General features: G+C 39.2%; 1 protein-coding gene across 4 annotated transcripts in view; it reads left to right on the top strand.

The window, feature by feature from the left end:
* Nucleotides 1-18,758, top strand: part of PTPRM (protein tyrosine phosphatase receptor type M) — an 805,217-nt gene that overhangs the window by 289,205 nt on the left and 497,254 nt on the right. For all 4 annotated transcript variants that reach the window (XM_058277381.2, XM_058277380.2, XM_058277379.2 and 1 more), the window contains exon 3: nt 17,648-17,919. In XM_058277381.2, coding sequence (XP_058133364.1) covers nt 17,648-17,919 — 272 coding nt within the window. The remainder of the gene's footprint in view (nt 1-17,647; nt 17,920-18,758) is intronic.

The following is an 18,758-nucleotide window of genomic DNA, read 5'->3' as shown; positions in this document are numbered from 1 at the left end:
TTCTTTTTCCCTGACCACATCCAGCTGATGAAATGCACTAATTGTCAGCTGACTATTCAGTCATTGTCAACAATGCCCTGGTGCATAATTTGCTCTAATAACTAATCCAATCCAATTGTGACTCCTTTAAGGAATAGTTCCTGGGGTCAGTGTTTGATACCTGTTCGTACCCCGAGAGGGTGCTTCCTAATTGATCTCTTTCTTGGTTCTCTCTTGTGCATTTGCCGACTTTCAGTTTACACTCCACCTTGAATTACCTGCCAGTTGCCTTTTACCCCAGCCTCTGTGTGTGCCTGCCCTTCTCCATGCTCTGTGGCAAATGAAGTCAGTTCCTTTGGGAAGAGATTAAGAGCTATCTGTGCTTAAGACCTGTGGCACATACCCCTGTCTCCACCCCCATGCAAAACCTCTGAGCCAGGGCCCTGGCGCTTGGCAAAGGCAAGCTTCTCTCTGAGTGGCCCCTCTGCTTTGGGAGCTGAGTGGGTTGGTGGGAGTGGTGGCAGCCGGAGGCCCTCTCGGCTTGCCTCTCCTGAAGCGGAGCGTCTGCCCTTCGAGCTGAGGCAGGGGCTCTTGGGGCGCCCAGTGTTCTCTGTGAGCCATCTAAGATAGAGCTTCCGTCCCACTGGTGGGAATTGGGTGGAAGAGGGGTTCCCCCTCGTGATCACATTCCCTTGGGACTTAGCCTCAGCTGGGGGCAGGATGAACGTTGCTGAAATCCTTTTCCTCCTGGGAAGAAAGTCCTCTGAGGGGATGGGGGCGGGGGGGGGGGGGGAGTGGGAACGATAAGGTTTTTCCTCAGATTTGCTACAGCATATTGGCTTAATATGCTCAAAACTAACCCCCAGCTGCTTTGCTTTGCCTTGTCATGCCTATCTTTATTTTTTATAATATCTTCCCTTTTGGCAACTCATTTTTCTCATTGTTGCCTGCATGTCTGCTTTTAGCAGTCTTTTCCTTTCTTGTGAATTGTTGAAGGCTCAGAATACCAGATAACATACTTTTTGTGAAGATGGTTGAATACAGGCACGGAGTCATCTGAATAACTGCCAGGATTTGACAACATCTGTTTTGGCGGTCTAGGGTTTTTCTTTAGGCATACTTACTTCCTAGTATTTAATTTTTCAGAGTACGTGTGGCTGATCAGTAAATTATTTCTAGATAGTTAGCACCCCATCTTTTCCTGTTGATTTCAGGGCCGACCAATGAGTATAAAATCCGATAAGTAATTTTACATATAAAAACCAATGGAATGAATTTTATTTGAAAATATTATAAAACTACTTAAGTTTTTTTTTTTTTCTGAACAATTTTTAAATATTCTTTGCGTTTAGTTGTTTTCTCCTCTGAGCCCCAAAATAGACTCTGTGGAAGTAATTCTGCCTAACGAAGGGGTTCAAAGATGCTCTCTAAATTACTCTCCAAAAGAATTGCCTCTCTGGCAGTTAACTCCCAAGGGGTAAAGTAGCTTTCAAACCCCTAACAATAATGGTTAGGTTTAAAGCATCTGACCTGTTTGTGTGCAAGGTGGGAGGTCAGCTCCCTCAAATATCACCGAAAGCAGCAGTGCAGTGCTTGAGCAAAGTTTCGTAGAAGCAAAGTTCCAAGCTGCAAAGAGCAAAGCATTTTCGCGTGAAGCACTATTACTTTTGGAAAAGCTAATTTGCTTCTCTGGAAAGACCTACTGTGATTCCTGAAACGACTGTTGCAATACTGCTCCTCACGTGGTTAAATCGCATCTAGAGTTCAGCTGTTGAATGCTGGTTGGCGCTTGTAAAGTTTGCCCAGTGAACAAAGGGAAGCACAAGTTTTCCTTCCAAGGTCATGATAGTAATGATTTGCATTTGTGCAGTGTTTTCAGGTTTCTCAGTGATGGTTGAGTGTTGTTCTTAATTTGCCCTGAAGATAAATTCTGAAGTTGCATTAGCCACGCTTTCTACTGGGCCTCCCTACCATCCAGTGCTTTGGGTAGATCTCTGGCATAACACCTATAATTCTGTATTCTAATTTTTTGATTACATGTCTGCTTACACTGCTAGGCATTAAGCTTCTGTAGGGCCATGTCTTTCTCATGCCTAATATCACTCTGTGACCTGCAAGGGTTTCACAGCTGTTTGTTGAATGAATGCTGAATCCCCAGCCCATCCTTCTTCCACTTCTCCCCCGGGGATTCCCGAGCCCTGTGAGATTCAGCTCAGAGACTTCCCATGCCCCCGTTTACAGAGTGATCGTGGACACCCCACCTCCCTGAGCTGGCCTTGGCTCCCCGCTCTCTGTCCTCCTTTGGATTAGCTCCATCACTGCTTGCGACGTTGCCTACCCACTGGACTTACGGATGGGGCTTCGGTCTTTCATTTATTTATTTATTTATTTCTCTCCCCTTCCTCTACAACCCCCCCAGTGGTCTGCTCTCTGTGTCCATTATGCTGCGAGTTCTTCTGTGTCCGCTTGTATTCTTGTCAGTGGCACTGGGAATCTATGTCTTTTTTTATTGTGTCATCTTGCTGCGTCAGCTCTCCGTGTGTGCGGTCCACTCCCGGGCAGGCTGCACATTTTTCACCCTGGGCGGCTCTCTTTGCAGGCCACACTCCTTGCGCATGGGGCTTCCCTATGCGAGGGACACCCCTGCGTGACAGGACACTCCTTGTGCGCATTGGCACAGCGTGTGGGCCAGCTCACCACGCGGGTCAGGAGGGCCAGGGTTTGAACCCCGGACCTCCCATATGGTAGGCAGATGCTCTATCAGTTGAGCCAAATCCGCTTCCTGGGCTTCAGTCTTACTCAACGTTGAATCAATGGTATCTCCCACAGTGCCCGGTGCATAGTACACACTCAGTACATGTTTATAGATCTACGGAGTGAATGACCTCAAGGAGAAAGGGATGACATTTTCCAAGTTTTCAGAAATCTGGCCCAGAAATTAGAGATCAATTTCTTGATAGTAATAGAGGTGAAAACTGCAAAGGGATAATGCTTGGTGAGTCTTAGCAGATGGGCAGCCGCCAAGAGAAATGAGATAGGTCTTGTTTATACTTATTCTTTGGGTGTTGCTTAGAATAAGTGGTGGAAATTGAACAAGGAAGAGGAGAAAGGTGCGTTTTTTTTCCCTATGTTTATACTGAGTTAAGAGTTTTGAAGGCAGCGAGACTGTCAAATGCAGTTTTTTTATGGTTTGCAATCAGTTTGGGACATGCTTTTCTGCAACACTGGAGATTTTTACTTTTAAAAAAGATATTTATGTTTGTTTTTATCCTTTGTTTAAGAAACAATCTTTGTTTGTAATTTTAGAGTCCTGCTACTTCCTGTAAGACCTTAAAATACTCTGCCCAGAAATTTGCAGTCTATTGTAGAGGTATTGTGAAATATCTCGTTTGTTCTCTCCTCCTAGTTACTAAATTGTATAGATGATAATGAAAAATTAAAGAAGAAAAATATTCTCAAGATGCATACATTGATTTAAAAATATATCCATTGCCATTTCTCGGATGTATGTTTTCGGGTAGTAAGTAAATTCAGTTATTTGTCCTTCTCTATACTTCTTAGTACTTCTCTATACTTCCAAGAAATATGCAAGGTTGGGGATATAGAAGTTCAAAATTTACTATTCTGATTTTTGCCAGGTGAAGTTCAGTTGTCAGCATAATATCGACCCACTACTCCTTTATATTATTTGGGCTAAGTATCATCCTAGAAACCATAAGCCATAAAATCCTTGGGGTCTATGAAGTGTCCCTTTTCTTTTCCTCTCTTCAGTACCGCTGCCCTGGTCTGCTATTCCAAATGTTTATTTCCTCTGCATGTTAACAGAGAAAACTGTGTTTTTGTGCCCTTATACGCCTTTGCTTTGTAATGGAGTTGTTTTGTCTCCATGTTTTGTTTTCCCATCTGGATTGAGAACAACATGTGACATGAGTTTACACCAAAGTATTGGTGAAATAATGGCAAATTAGCCTTGAATAAAATTACCTAAGTTAATCAGTATTTTTAACTCTTCTATGCTTCTCCCCGATTCAGTATCAGCAGCAGTGAAAATTTTTATTTGTACACCAATGAATGTGAGGAATGATTTTTATTGTATCTCTTGATAAAATGTGTGAGCTGAGAGCTAATTGTTGAGGAGGGAAAGAGTGTATTCACATCACTGAGTGCCTCTATGATTCACCTCAACTAGGTTCTGACCCCCAGACTGCTTTAGCGCTTGCCAGATAATGTTTGTCTTCTCAAGAGTTGTGTAAGCTAAGGAAATTGGACATCTGGTTTGAATAATTTGACCTTAAATCACATTTTTAAGTAAAGCCACATGAGCGTTATTGTGTCACTTTATTGCATTAGAAAGCAACAGGAATAAACAGTATCCTCTGGGCTTCCGAAGAGATCCAGGAGTTGATCTAATTGTTTATATTATATTAAATGTCTTATTTAACATGCATGTTCCTCAGTGAACCTTACTAGTGTTTAAAGCACTAGATTTTATTATCATCTCCTTATCTTGCATTCTGTCAGCAACTCTCTTGTTTACTTGAGAAAAAGTGATGGAACTAATTTGGGTCCCGGTTGTCACCTTAGGCATGGTGTGTTTTCATTTCTGGTTTTTAAATAAGAGCAGAATAGTGCATGTAATTTGAGAATTGACTCATTTTATTTTTTAAAGAGTTGGGATTCAAAGCTGAAGTGTTGAATTAGGTCCTGTGTTGACCTGAAGACTTGTTCCTGGAATCATTAGTAAAGAGCCAAAACAAGCTTCAGAGCAATGTGTATGGTTATTGTCCTTTGAAAAAAAATAGGAAAAGGATAAATTAAAAAGCGTCATATTTGTATGTGTATGTCCTTTGAAGGAAATAAACTGAAACTTCAGTGGGATAAGCTTGTGAGTGTTTGGGTGAGATTGAGAAAAAAGCATGTTAATTTTTGGCATATATTATTTTTGTTATTTAAAAAGTCAAGGAAAAAGTTAAAACACAGGGGGAGAAAGAACTGGGCCTTTCTATAAAAAGGAAAAGTCTGTAAGGATATTGAAAATCTCATTATCTCCCTAGAATTTTTCCAAGTATATAGCTGTTTTCCTTGTAAGCAGTTCAACTCATCTTGGAGTGGTACATGTTTAAAGAAGACTACAAAGGGAAAATTTTAAATTGCTCAAAATTTAAGCCATGTAAATTTTACCTAAAAAAATATGCTAAAACAGGAACAAAATGCTTTAGAACTCCATGAAAGATGAGAGGTTTGTAAAATGTTAAATTTTATTAGAAATGTAAGAAACTATCCTGAGTTCTGAAAAGAAAAAACAATTAAAAATGAAATATGGACATTCTTATAAAGTATGTAGCTTTTAACTCAACCTGGCTTTAACATACAGTGATAGAAATAAAAATCAGAATATGCATCCATATAACCTACCTAATAAAATCAATCAAGATGTATTAACTTAAACTATTTTAACTAAGCTACAGTTTCTACAGTTTGAAAAACTAGGAAAGGTAGAAAACCAAAAGCTTCCTTCAGAAATTCTTCACATATGACAAATGAAATATTCAACAGTAAGTGAATTATTAAATATATTATGGTACATCCAAAGATGTACATTTTTGGTAACATGTACCATTTAGCAAAAAAACAAAAAACAAAAATCTAAGCTCTATCCTCTTTACTGTTTTTTCAGTAAATTTGTACATAAAATTTATTCTTTCTCCATATGTGTCTATGAATATGTATATATATAATATATATGTGCATCCAGATGTATGCACATGTGTATGTTCACACAGTTTATATTGATATGAACTCATTATTAGGTAATCTTTAAAAATTAGCTAAGATCAATTGAAATTTCCAAATAGATGATCATTTTTTGAATTGCACATCCAATTGCAATTGACATTAATTTTAGATAACGCATTTCAGTGATATAACATGATCCGAATACAATCAGTATAGATATTGTTAGCTTTTGCTGCGTAACAAACCACCTTTAAATTTAGTGTCTTAAAGCCACACCCATAGGTGATTATTATGCGGGTCTACAATTTGGGTAGGACTCAGCTAAGTGACTGCTGATCTGGTCTGTGCTTGGTTGATCTTGGCTAGGCTTCTCATGCATCTGCAGTCCCTTTGGGTCATCTGGAGCCTGGCTGGGAAGACTCATCTCTCTGCGCATGTTCTCCTGTCTTCTGGAAGGCCAGCTAAGATGCATTCACGTGATAGGGGTGGCAGGGGTTTTAACTGGAAGAATGGAATCATGGGAAGTCTCTTAAGACCACGATGCAGAATTTGCTCAGTGTCCCCTCAGCTAAAGCAAGTCATAAACAAGACAGGATTTAATGGCTAGGGAAAGAGATCTGCATTTCTTGATTTTGTATTTGGACACAAATTTTGTAGTCATTTTTGCACTTGGATACTGATAGACTATCTCTGATTTTTGCTCTAATTAATTGAAAGTAGCCATAATTATAATCAGAGGCCTTATCTCTATGTTTCTTTTATGCAGCTATAAGCATTTGTTGTGAGTATTTTCAAAACTAGAAATTTTACTGAAATGAAAAATTAATTGATGCAGTGTAAGAAAAATTCCAAATCTTTACTTCAAATGTAATTCATATTTAACTTTTCAAATTTGAATAACCAAAGGTGATCAGAGTAAAATGCATGTTTCATCCTTCTCTGGTATCCTAAGTTTATCTATCAGAATTAGGCTTTATTTCTTTATATAGTGATTCAAGAAAATATAATGCTCTTTCTAGAGTTATCTAACTAATACACTGCCTCTTTAACTAAGGAGTGATGTGATATCAAGTGCAGTAGCACCAATTCCAGATCGGTTTGCCTGGGGTTCTTATTCTATTTCTACCACTCACTAACTCGAGTGACTTAAAACCTCTCCATGCCTCAGTTTCCTCAGCTATAATGTTTAAATGAGTTAATATCAGTGTCTTAGTTTGCCAGGGCTGCTATGACAAGTAACACACAGTGGGTTGGCTTAACCTATGGGAATTTGTTGTCTCATGGTTTTGGAGACTGGAAGGCCAGTAGTTAATATTGGCAGGCTTGTGTTCTCCCACCACCTGTGGCATTCTGGCAATCTGCCCTCACCTGGTATTCTCTCACTCCTTGTGTCCACTCTGATTTCCACCACCTTCTGCCTTCTTCTGACTTTGGGCTTCTACAGACTCAATGCGTTTGAATTTCCTTGGCTTATGAGGACTACAGTCCCCATGGATGATGGCCCACCCTGACTCAATTTGGGCTCCTCTAAATAGGATCTTCAAGGATCCTATTCACAAATGAGTCCAATGTTCTATTATACTAATGGGTTCACACCCACAGCACTGGGGATTAAGCCTTGAACATGTCTTCCCACAACCATATTGTAAACACATAGAATACTTTCCACATACTAAATATGATATACATGTCAGCTATTATTACTCCTCAAATAGTCAATATATTTCTCTATTGATTTAACTATTTCAAAGTTCTCAATTATCTTTGTAAATAAAATTAACAGCATTCACCATCATCATTAATTCTTATAGTTCTTGTAATAAAACAATGAACATTTTTAATTCAACTGACTGTAAAATTTCAGTACTCCAATTTGTATCTAGAATGACAACCTATATTTGAAAATGAATATTCAGATATTGAAAATACCTCAAAATGGCATCCCTTGTGGGTATTACTATGTTAGAATCACTATACAAAGAAATAAAGCCTAATTCTGATAGATAAGCCTAGGGTACCAGAGAAGGCTGAATAGATATGGATGATGGTAACCTATATGACCACATGCTCATTGATAACATATAAGTTGAGGGCTTCTGAAGATAACTTTGCAGTAGGTATTCACCTGTTCCATCTTCCTAGGCTAAAGCCAACACCCAGAGTTTGGATAAAAACTGGACCAAGGGCAAATTTTGGCATAGCCATACTGTATACGACGAGCTTTTCTTAGATGCACTTTACTCTCAACAACCCCCGTGAAATGGGTATTATTGTAATTCCATTTCACAGATTAGAAAACTGAAGCAGAGCGACGTTAACTCACTTGCTCAGGACACAGTAAACACCTGAGTCAAGATCCGCATCCATGCTACCTGGCTGCAGAGCGCCAGCTCTCACCACCAACTTAGAGAGTCCTTTTTGCCTGCTAGTCACTGCCATGAGTATTTGGCCTGCTTTAGTTCACATAACCTACAGGACAGTCTTTGACGTAGGCACCGTTCTGAATTTATAAATGAGTCGACTCATCTATAAAATAAAATTTAAAGTGATTTTTACTGTGATTTTCACAAGATCACAGAACTTGTAAGTTTTAAAGGTGAGATTTGTGTCCTGGCCTGCTCTGGTGGGTCAAAGAACATGAGCTCTTTTATGGTTCTACCACGGCAGTGCTGTAATAAATTTTCATGCTTCCCTCCGAAGTGAGTGGAGGCAGTAGCTTTGCACAACCTCACAAACATTTGGTATTGGCACTTTTACAGATTGTAAAAGTTTAATCATGTTAAAAATTATACCCAGAGTAACTAAAGGGACAATGACATTAAATATAATAAACGATCTTGAACTAGTTCTAATAATGGAGGCAAAATGGCTCAAAAGGACATTTCTGAGATATATGAAAGAAAATAGGAATATATAGTGTATACTTTATATGAACGTTAAATTTCTTGAATTTGATAATTATACCAGATGTGGTATACATAAGTGAATATCCTTGTTCTTAGGAAATGTACTTGGAAGTATTATGAGTTCAAGGAACATGACGTTTGCAAATTATTTGCACATGTTTAGGAGATAGACAGATGATAGAGAGCAAGTGTGTCATAATGTCAAAATTGGTGGGTCTGGATGTCTAGGTGACAGGTAAGCTGGAGTTCTCTGTAGGTAGTTTGTATTATTTTTGTAACTGTTTTGTAAGCTAGAAATTATTTCAAAATAAAAAATTTGAGAATTAAAAAGAGCTGATGAAAAATATATGCCCAAGATTTGCTTAATTTCTTGGCTTAGTAGTGAAGATGAATATTTTCCCAAGCACCTTTTCACTAATTGTATTTCTGCAAATGCAAATTACCTTTGTACCATTTGCAAATTATTTATTTGTATCGTGATGCTCTTTCTGATTAATTAATCCAAAGATTTCTTAAGTTCTGAACTGTTTTGATGATTTATAAATTTGATATTGTATCATCAATATAATGTGCAGACCAATTTTATTTCCTCTACTGATGAACCTTGTTAAGTTTTGATAATTCCTTCTTTGTGCTGATATGTGAAAAAAAAACCACAAAAACCCAAAAACCTCTGCATGGTTTCCTGTACTGATCACAACCAGGTTAATGAAGCAAAATGCTTTGGTTTCTTCACCAGGATTATGGGGAACTCTCAATCAGGGATTTTGACAGAACTCTTAGACCTTTTTAGAGAACTGTTTTATATGAAAATCATGATTTAGCCACTCCTTTTGAGCTCCACTAGTAGGCTTTTGTTAAGCTGAAAATGTGCTTTTTAAGTGTTTAAGTTTGGTCTGCATTTTATATACAAGCCACTGAATAACTTCTTCTTAAAGCAAGTCATAGTTTAGCTGGTAGATTTTCACCAGACACACCTGTGAAAAAATTATCTCAGCATCAACAGTCATTTAGGAGAAACTAAGTTGAAGCTTAATTTGTGATGTCTTGTGTCATTCTGAGATTTAGAACAAAAACACACTCGCTTCTAAAGATGTCAATCAATAAAAGCTTGACGTATGGGAAATTAAGCAGTCTCTTAAGAACCTTCTAAATAGTCTAGTTGTCACTACTTGATTGTTATACTTTCGGCTCATTTCCTGAGATATAATCATTAGCACCGTCAGATAGTGGAAAGGTTGTGTTTGCTTTATTCTGTTTGTTCTTTACTTATAAATTATAAAGTACACATGCCTAGTATTTTCTGGCTAAGGCACTGAAGTCACTTGTCTAAATGACTCACTGTTAATTCGATTTACTTCTTGTTAAAGCTTAACTTTTCTTATGAAAGGCTAGCACAGTATTCTCCTAAAATGGATCCCACAGGGTTCCTTCTGTTTTCCAGGAGCGTCTTCCATGCAGCTTGTCCTCCTTTGATAATTGTGTCTCAAAATTCCTTTTTAAGACTGGCCCCTTCTCCTAAAACTTAGATTTTACACGTGTTTCAGCTCGTATTTATGTAAATGTTGGTAAATTGAATGGATCTCGTTTGTTAATTCTGTAATTTTAAAAAACTCTTTCTCTTCAGAATAATATTATTACATTTAAAAAAAATAACATTCTGCTAAGATGTGAATTCCCTGCTGGATGAAGACGACCAAGTGTCAGTGTTTACAGTTCTTATAACACCCAACACTCAATGAATACTCAGTGAAATCCTACCATAGCTAAAGTGACAATGTAGGTAAAAGAGTATATTTTGGTCAGTTTAGTAAATAATTTTATTAAATAATAATTAATAAAAATGCCTATCAGTTGTGTTGTGGGTCACTACGTTCACAGTTGAGTGTCTTTTGTGTATTTATATGAATTTCTTGAAGCAAGTATTTTAAGGAGCTATGTAGTCTCTGATGATTATGAATTTGGAACCACCTAGATGGATGGGTATTTCTTCAGGAAGAATAGAGACTTGCATGAATGGTTCATTTTGATTGAGTCCCGGGACTTCTCTGCCAATGAAAGGACCAACTTGACTCCTTGGGAATGTGGAGGTGGTTCTCTTGGTTAGAGCGTTTGCTTCCCCATCGTAAGGTACTTCTGTGCTGTCTCACTGTATATTCACCAGCAAAGAACCATAATCGGAATATGACCAAAATGAGTGCAACTAACCAATAGTCTTGCAAGAAAGGCAGGAAGAGAGAGGGCAAATAGAAAGGGAGACATGTCATTTGGGAAAAATGAGCATTTTTTAAATTGAAATTTTATTCTCTAGTGGTTGTGAAATAGGCTTTTCATATTTCAGCGAGGGTGAATCTTTGACAGGGCATAGAAGGAGACCACAGCATAAGAAAAAAGTGTGATATCTGTTCTCTAGGCTGGCAGTCTGGCTGTGGAGACAGCAGTTTCATCAGGCTTAAATGGGTGCTAATAAGTATTTTTAAAGTGGTGGCGGCACCTCCCCGCAGAGCCTTTGTTCCCTTTGAGCTTTGCTCCCGAGTTCATTTATTTCTCCACAGGCTTCCTTCTTCCCAATTTCAGGAGCTTTGTGACCCCTTACTATCATCAGAGAAGAAATGTTCTTTAGGAGGCTGTTTTCCTGCGGGCCTGAGGAAGCAGAAGGAGGGTTGCAACCTGATATTTCATATTTGGGAGATGAGAACAAATTTTAAATTATCCATTCCACCCCCCGCACCGCCCCCCCAACCCCCCCCAAAAACAACAACAACAACAACAAAAACCCTTTCTTACTGAGAAAGCAGCACACAATTTAGGTCCTTTGGGTTTGGGTTGATGGGAAGGAATTGGCCGCCTTTGGGTCTTAAAATAGCATTTCAGAGCCAATTTGCTGTTAGTGTGCTGTGGAATCAGTTGTGGGCTTCCTGCAGCGTTTATTTATGTATTTATTTTGTAAAATGGAAAAAGGTAGGAGAGAAAGTGTGAGTGCACTACCTATAAACTACATGTGCACTCATGTGAAGGAGCATAATGACCCATTTTTTTCGGGAAAGTTTTGTCTGAATGTGTATGTGTGTGTACTTGTATGTGTACACACACAGCATGTAGACTGGCTTGCAACATGAAATATATGTTTTATTAAGAGTGACAATCAAAAAAGTTTGAAAACAATTGGTCTTAGAGCACTGCCTTTGGAGCTTGACGTTAAAAATTCAAATTTCCCCTACCACTTTCAGATACTTTCCACGGGACATGTTTGTGAGTTAGCAGAGGAGGATCTAATGAAAAGATGCACATAGAGCCCCTGAACTGGGGACCCATTTCAGTTCCCTGCCCTTTCTCCTTTCCTTTAAGTTTTGTGGGTTACGGGCTAAGCAGCTCTCAGCATTTTCCCTTTGCCTTGAAGCCAGTCCCCTCCTATATTTGGGATCTCAGTGCTGCCCTCCATTTTTTAGGATCATGTTTGCCTCTTCTCAGTTTGTCTTCTTGCTTCAACCTCGACCTCCTCATTTTCTTCTACTTTCTCTTTTAACCGAAGGGCTTTTATAGCCATTACCTTTGACTTAAGAAACCAGAGAATTCTCTTTTTCATTCCTTCTTTCGATTTGTCTCTCTTTAGTCTTCCTCCTCCATTGTGGAGGAAAACTGTCAATGTGGCCACCCAGGACGCTGACCTGTTATAACTTGAAGTAGATGAGAATTACAGTGGTTTGAGGATCAGAGTCCGAGTGCAAATTTTTACCGGTCCATGACCAGTATCAAAATGAAGAGTAAATCTTTAGAAATTTTTATAGGAATTCGACAGAGTAATTTTTACATTTATTTCACAGTAAATGTGGGCTTGTATTTTGCATGTCCCTTTATTTCATTTTCCTATTAATTCCTTTTTACTCTATTTTACATAAATTTTGTTTGAGATGCATTGGAAATAAAAGAATAGATTTTATTCAAACCATAGATAGTTTGAGAAGCTCTGCTCTAGATAACCAAATTGTTAAAACCAGTTTTATCTAACTAGAGCTGAAGTACCAATGGCTTTATAAACTGGAGTCAGATATTGCCAGTGACAATGGAATTTGTTTGTAAGGTTTTCCTGTGGCTTTTGGATCCTAAGTCCACAAGTTTGAAGGTGTGGTCGTGGAGGGGAAAAAAAAGAAGATGACACAGAAGAAAAGACCAATAATCTTTGTGCTTTTGCTAAAACTATGAAGCTTAAAAAGTGAATTTTATAGTGACTTCAAGTATTAAAATGCTTCTTTTACGTCAAAGTATTTAATAATGCACAAAACTTTCTCTGCCTGCTGGATAACAGAATACATTCTCTTTTTTTGTGTGCGTAAATTTTCTCAACTGTAAGAAGAGACTTTATGCAGTTTCCTCAGCCTTTAAAAATCTAGAGACTCTACCACACCAAGGCAAATTTTAATGATGGGTTAGAAAGGGATAACTAATTATGTGTGGTTATTACTGCTGTCACAAACAATGGTAAAAGAGAGTCTAATCAAAAGCATTTGCCAGTGGATATGATTAAGCTAAATTTAATTCACCCATAAATTTGAGAATGTGAGCATTGCATGTTCTCATAAGAGAGTTTTCCTTTTTTGGGGAAATAATTATTCTTAAAGACTTTCAGAATCTGCATCTAAAGACTGGCCCTTTTGAAGCCCAGCCCATCGATGGGAGCTCTTTTCATTTGCTTGCAATGTTATATTTGCTATTTATATCCTGGTGACTTGAGAGTTTTTTGTTATCTGGACACAAGCAGAATTTCTGTGCTAATTTGCATTATGATTTCTTCTATTTATTTGCCCAGTTGGAGTGCTTTTGTAGTGGGAAAAAAACTGAGGTAAGGAAGTCACTACAGAGGGAGAACCAGCTACTCTTTGAAATGCATTTCTTCATAGTCCAAACATTGAAGTAAAGGTGAGAATTAAATCTTCAGCCATATAGGGATTTAAACAACAACAACAACAACAACAACAAACCGTAGTCTAAAATTGCATGTAAATGCTTTGAATTCTTTAATGCCTTAAAAATTGGTTGGTGAGCTAACTTTATTTTCAAGGCCAGAAAGTGATCATTCAATTAAAAGCCATCTCTTCCTCTACCTGTCATTCCTGCATGCACAACTGGGAGTTTACCTCTGGGGTTCTGGCGGTCAGTGCTTCCACTTTCTTCCAAAGCCTCAAAGGAGGACAGTTGAACCTTTCAGGAGATGGCCGGCTTGGTGGAGATCTCACCAGTTTTAAAGGTAGGGCTCAGATGCATGGAGTTGAAAGGTTGTAATATTCAGTACTAATGCTCCTTCTGTAAAGAAAGGAAACTTAAAAATGACAACTTCGATGAATTAGGATACAAACAGGAGAATTGTGGGGTGGCGGGGGGAAGATATAGAGATAACTGGTACAAATGCAGATAATGTAGAGATGTTCACATTTAGGCAGTGTGGGGAACCAAAGCCATCACAATGGTAATTACGAACATTTACTGAGACTGTGCCACGCTGCCCCATATGCCAAAAATTGTTGTCCGTGCATTATGAGCATTAATCATTTATTGTGAGGCCTCCTGAAAATGCCGTGGACTCTGGAGGAAGGCTCAGTAAGGAGAACAGATGCTCAGTAAGGAGAAACTTTTCTTCTAAAAATATATATGTTGAAATCAGAGTGGCTGCTCAGTGGGTTTCTAGACTGTATGGAAGCTTGTTTTGCCTGTAACCATGGGAGTGCTCCTGAAAGGATTACTTGCTGAGGGTGAGAACCACTGGGGAGGAAGGATGTGCTACGTAGGACAGCCTTTTCCACCACCGCTATGCACTTGTTCTTGAGAAAGCTTGGGCTAATACCATTAATGAGTGAGCTGAAAATAGCAGAGCCCATGAGACAAGTGGGATTGGGTCAGATGGCTCAAAATCTAAGCAAGTTTATAGCCAGAGAACAACAAAAACAGTATCCACCCTAATAAAAATCCAGGCACCATTTGATGTTCTCTGGCACTTTGAATCAGGGTCAATCTATCCTGTTCCCTGGGTCTCCAGCCTTTTCAGAGATCTGAGTCCTTGACTTTAGTTGCTTCTAATAGGGACCCCTTAAAAGAGGATCCAGGGTTAGCCTTCTTCATCAGTCTTTTTTTTTTTCTTTTTTAACACTGAGGATGGGAGGGGGAAGCGTCATGGTTTCATCTGTTCATGAAGTTTCCCAGAGAACTTAAGAGAGTGGAAGAAGAAATGGTCCTTGAAACACTACACCTCTTGGCACCTCTTGCATTAGGGGAAGGCACCTCGGCAGGACTTTTATTTTGCCTTCTTTAAAGGTCATCACGTATTGATAAAGCTTGCCTTGATCTGAGTGAAAATTTGCCCAGGTCACTTTGAAACACTGACATCCTGCTACTCTGTCAGGCTGATGCCAGGCCCCTGTTTGCTAATCCTGTTTGAGCTCATCAGCACTACAGAACAGGTGTTAGCAAAACCTCCTGTCATCTGGCTCCAACAGGAGAAAAGAAGGAGGACTATAAACATTAGAATCATTTGAGTATTTGTATTTTGCCTTGGCCTCGAGATAAACATGTCTGTGTACTTCAGATGACTCAAAGAGCTGACTGGCAAAAAGGCCTTTGTGCTGAAATGGAGCACATAGGCCATAGAGCCGGAGAATCGTATTTTAGGGAACCCTTGTGATTTCCTGAATGATGATGGTAGAAAGTTATCCAGTGTATCACAGCATCTGAGAACAGACTCTTCTGTTTGTGCTTCCTCCAAGCATCCAAACTGTATTTCACAGGGGGGAGGAAGCATGCTGCTTTGCTATCCTTTGCATTTTGCCATCTATACAGCCCATGTTCTCACAAGTCAAATTGATGGAAACAATGTAGGACAGAATATTCTAGGTACTTTGACCCAATACTGGTGGATTTTGGAGATTCAGAGTTGGCTTCAACGTCATATCTTGCCTCAGCCTCATCAACAGGAATGTAGAGACGACAGAGCTCCAAATGACAGAATATGGTAGAAATCAGTTTCTGTTTAACTAAGAGTCAAAGAGTACAATCCTTTACTCATGTTACAAATGCCAGCGACCTGTTTTAGATTTGTGAGGGGACTGGCCCATCCTGTATATTTTGAAGATTTTTTTACATTTTGTAGAATACAGCTAACCCAAATGATTTCAATGATACTCTCTTGCCACTTGCTCCTTTCTCTGAACCCAACTCTTTCTTAAATCACATGGGAAGCTCCTTATTGCTGGAATATAGGTCCCATAGATAACCTTCACTGTGGCTTGGCGCTAATATTTACAGGTGCGTTAAGAGTCATCTCTTGAAAAATTGCCTTATTTTCAAATAGCTACTCTGATTTTCCTTCACTGTCACAAAGGGGTTTGTTTCTTCATAGAGGCTTACATAGCACATGAAGAAACATGGGGTTATTAGAGTGTGGCAGGATGAGTAATGGGCTGGAAACTCAGATGCTCAGTGTTCTGGTTTTGTCTCTAACTCATCCTAAAACCTGAATATGCTGCTTTCGATTCTCTCTGAGACCCAATTCCTATATACTTTAAGTGGCATTAAAACTAGCTTACCTCATAGCGGCCACTGTTGACATTAACAACCAAAAGGAAACATGGTATAATAATACTGATCCCTAAACAGTAGCCTATTGATTTGCAAAAGATATCTATTATACAGTCATGGTTTTTATTGTTGTTTTTTAAATTTAGTCCTTACAATAATCCTCTGGGAAAGGTGGTATACTCATTTTGCTGTTTAGGAAATAACAGCTTGTGGAAAAAGTAAAAATTCCCATGCTTTTTCTACTATCATGTATACATGTTTATAGATATATGTGGGTGTGTATACCATAATATATACTCATAAATATAGGTACACACACAACCTGAGAAAAGCATGGTTCATGACGAGGGCGGTTTTAAGAGGAATATTCAAATGGATTTTTAAAGGTCAGCATGTCCAGTAGAAATTTCTTCTCACCCGGGTAGTAGTTTTGTGGGTTTTTTTTTTTTTCATTTTTATGCTCCAAGTTTAGGTGTATGTCCCCTCAGAGTTTCACACATTTTCCTCTTGGCTAAAGAGGACTGAGTGATAACCTGTTTTCCCTTTCATCTTAGAGTATCTTGCTTTTATCATTATGGGGTACATGACATTCCTGTAGTTTTCTTAAGTGCCTTTTCTGTTGCTCTCAGACATGAGGAGGGCTCATGCAACACCTTTGATGCCAGGGCACCTTGAGTCCGCCTGGACAATCTTCAGTGCATTGGGTGGGCTAGTGCCATGGGTGTCTGGCAGCAGGAGCCCTGGGAGCTTCTGAGGACGCCCATCCTGCAGGTGGGGGCAGTGACTGCCTCTGCAAGCCCAGGCACACCTTCTGTCCAGGTGAAGCCAGTTGTTGAGGCCATCCGAGAGAGCTTGGTGATGTCTTGCTGGAAGATTGCGTTCCATTGGCGACCAGGAACATCATAAAGCCAAGAAAGTGTTCTAAGGTCCCACAGGCACACTAATCTGTGACCCTTCTCTGGTGACTATGTGGCAATGATGTCGAAAAGTTCTCTAGAACTTTCTGAGATGATGGCAATGTTCTCTACCTGTGCTGCCCACTGCTTCATGCACTTGCCGCATATGGCTCCTGAGCTCTTGAACTGTGACTGACCCAACTGAGGATCGGAGTTTTTAAGAACATGAAATTTTCAATGAAATTTCATTTTAATCTATCCAGACACCTGTGGCTAGTAGCTGTTGGTTTGGATAGTGCAAATCTATAAACATTGTGTTGTATTTCTATTATTTGGGAAACTTGATGTAGTAACACTGAAGGAATTTTCCATTCACTGATTGTTTTGAGAAAATGTTTGAAATGGTGGGAAGAGGACAAAGTTAGGATGAAAGAGATGGGATTTCTAAAGCATAAGAACATTTGTAGAATTGAATAGTCTACCCACATAAATGCTGTGGCTGTTCAGAAATAGCCAGAACGTGGCACGTAAGTTTGTAACTTTCCCTTGATTTTGTTTTCACAGGCTCTTTTATGTTGGTGAACACATCTGGGAGGGCTGAGGGGCAGAGAACCCACCTCCTCTTGCCCCAGCTGAAAGAAAATGACACCCACTGCATTGATTTCCACTACTTTGTATCCAGCAAGAGTAATTCTGCTCCTGGATTACTCAATGTCTATGTGAAAGTCAACAATGGGCCTTTGGGGAATCCCATTTGGAATATATCTGGAGACCCAACACGTACATGGAACAGGGCTGAGCTGGCCATTAGTACTTTTTGGCCTAATTTCTATCAGGTAAGCTTTTTCTTTTCATTTTATGTTTTGTCACATCCTTTCATTACTAAACATAAAAATTGTTTTCTGTTGGCAAAATCAGAGAATATCTAAGAATGTTGGCATTTTTTAAACCTATGGCAGAAAATCCAACACTGTTTGAAAAGGAGGGTCTGAAGGCTTTGTTTGTGGTTTTCTCACCTTGAGAACTGAGCAAAAAACACCATTCAAGTATCTTTAAACCTGGCATAGATTGGTTCAACTAAGTAAAAGCAGTAATCGGCAGCGGGAGAGTGTCTTAGTTTGCATGAGGTGCTATCACAAATACCAAAACTGGTTTTGGCTTAAACCATGAAAATTTATTGTCTCATGGTTTCTGAGATTAGAGGGCTTACTTCCTCCAGGGACAAGTAGCATTCCAGTGCTGGCTTGCAGCAGTCCTTGGGTTTCTTGGCTTAGAATCCCTGCCTCACGTCCCATGGCAATGACTTCTTTCTTTTCTGGGTTCTGGCTGACTTTGGACCTTCTCCCTGTCACTTTCTCCTTTTAAGACCTATATCCAATAATAGGGATCAAGACCCACCGTCACTGAGTTGGACCACACCTTAACTAAAAATAACATCTTTAAGAGGTCCTAATTTACAATGGGTTCTTACCCACAGTAATGCGGGTTAAGATTAAGAACATGTTTTTATTCTGGAGTGCATAACTCAGTCTACCACAAGCAGTAAATGCTATCTGCAAGGATATTTTACTTTCTTTATGACGTCAGCCACATCGAATCCAGGAAGTAGTTCCTTATTCTGTGAATGGGTCTCGGGAGTCAATGAGCCAATAAGAGGGGGTGAGCTGTCTTAGAG

The sequence above is a fragment of the Dasypus novemcinctus genome, chromosome 16, assembly GCF_030445035.2.
Source record: "Dasypus novemcinctus isolate mDasNov1 chromosome 16, mDasNov1.1.hap2, whole genome shotgun sequence".
Taxonomy (NCBI): domain Eukaryota; kingdom Metazoa; phylum Chordata; class Mammalia; order Cingulata; family Dasypodidae; genus Dasypus; species Dasypus novemcinctus.
Note: the sequence above shows the minus strand (reverse complement) of the source record. Positions and strands in the feature narration are given on the sequence as shown.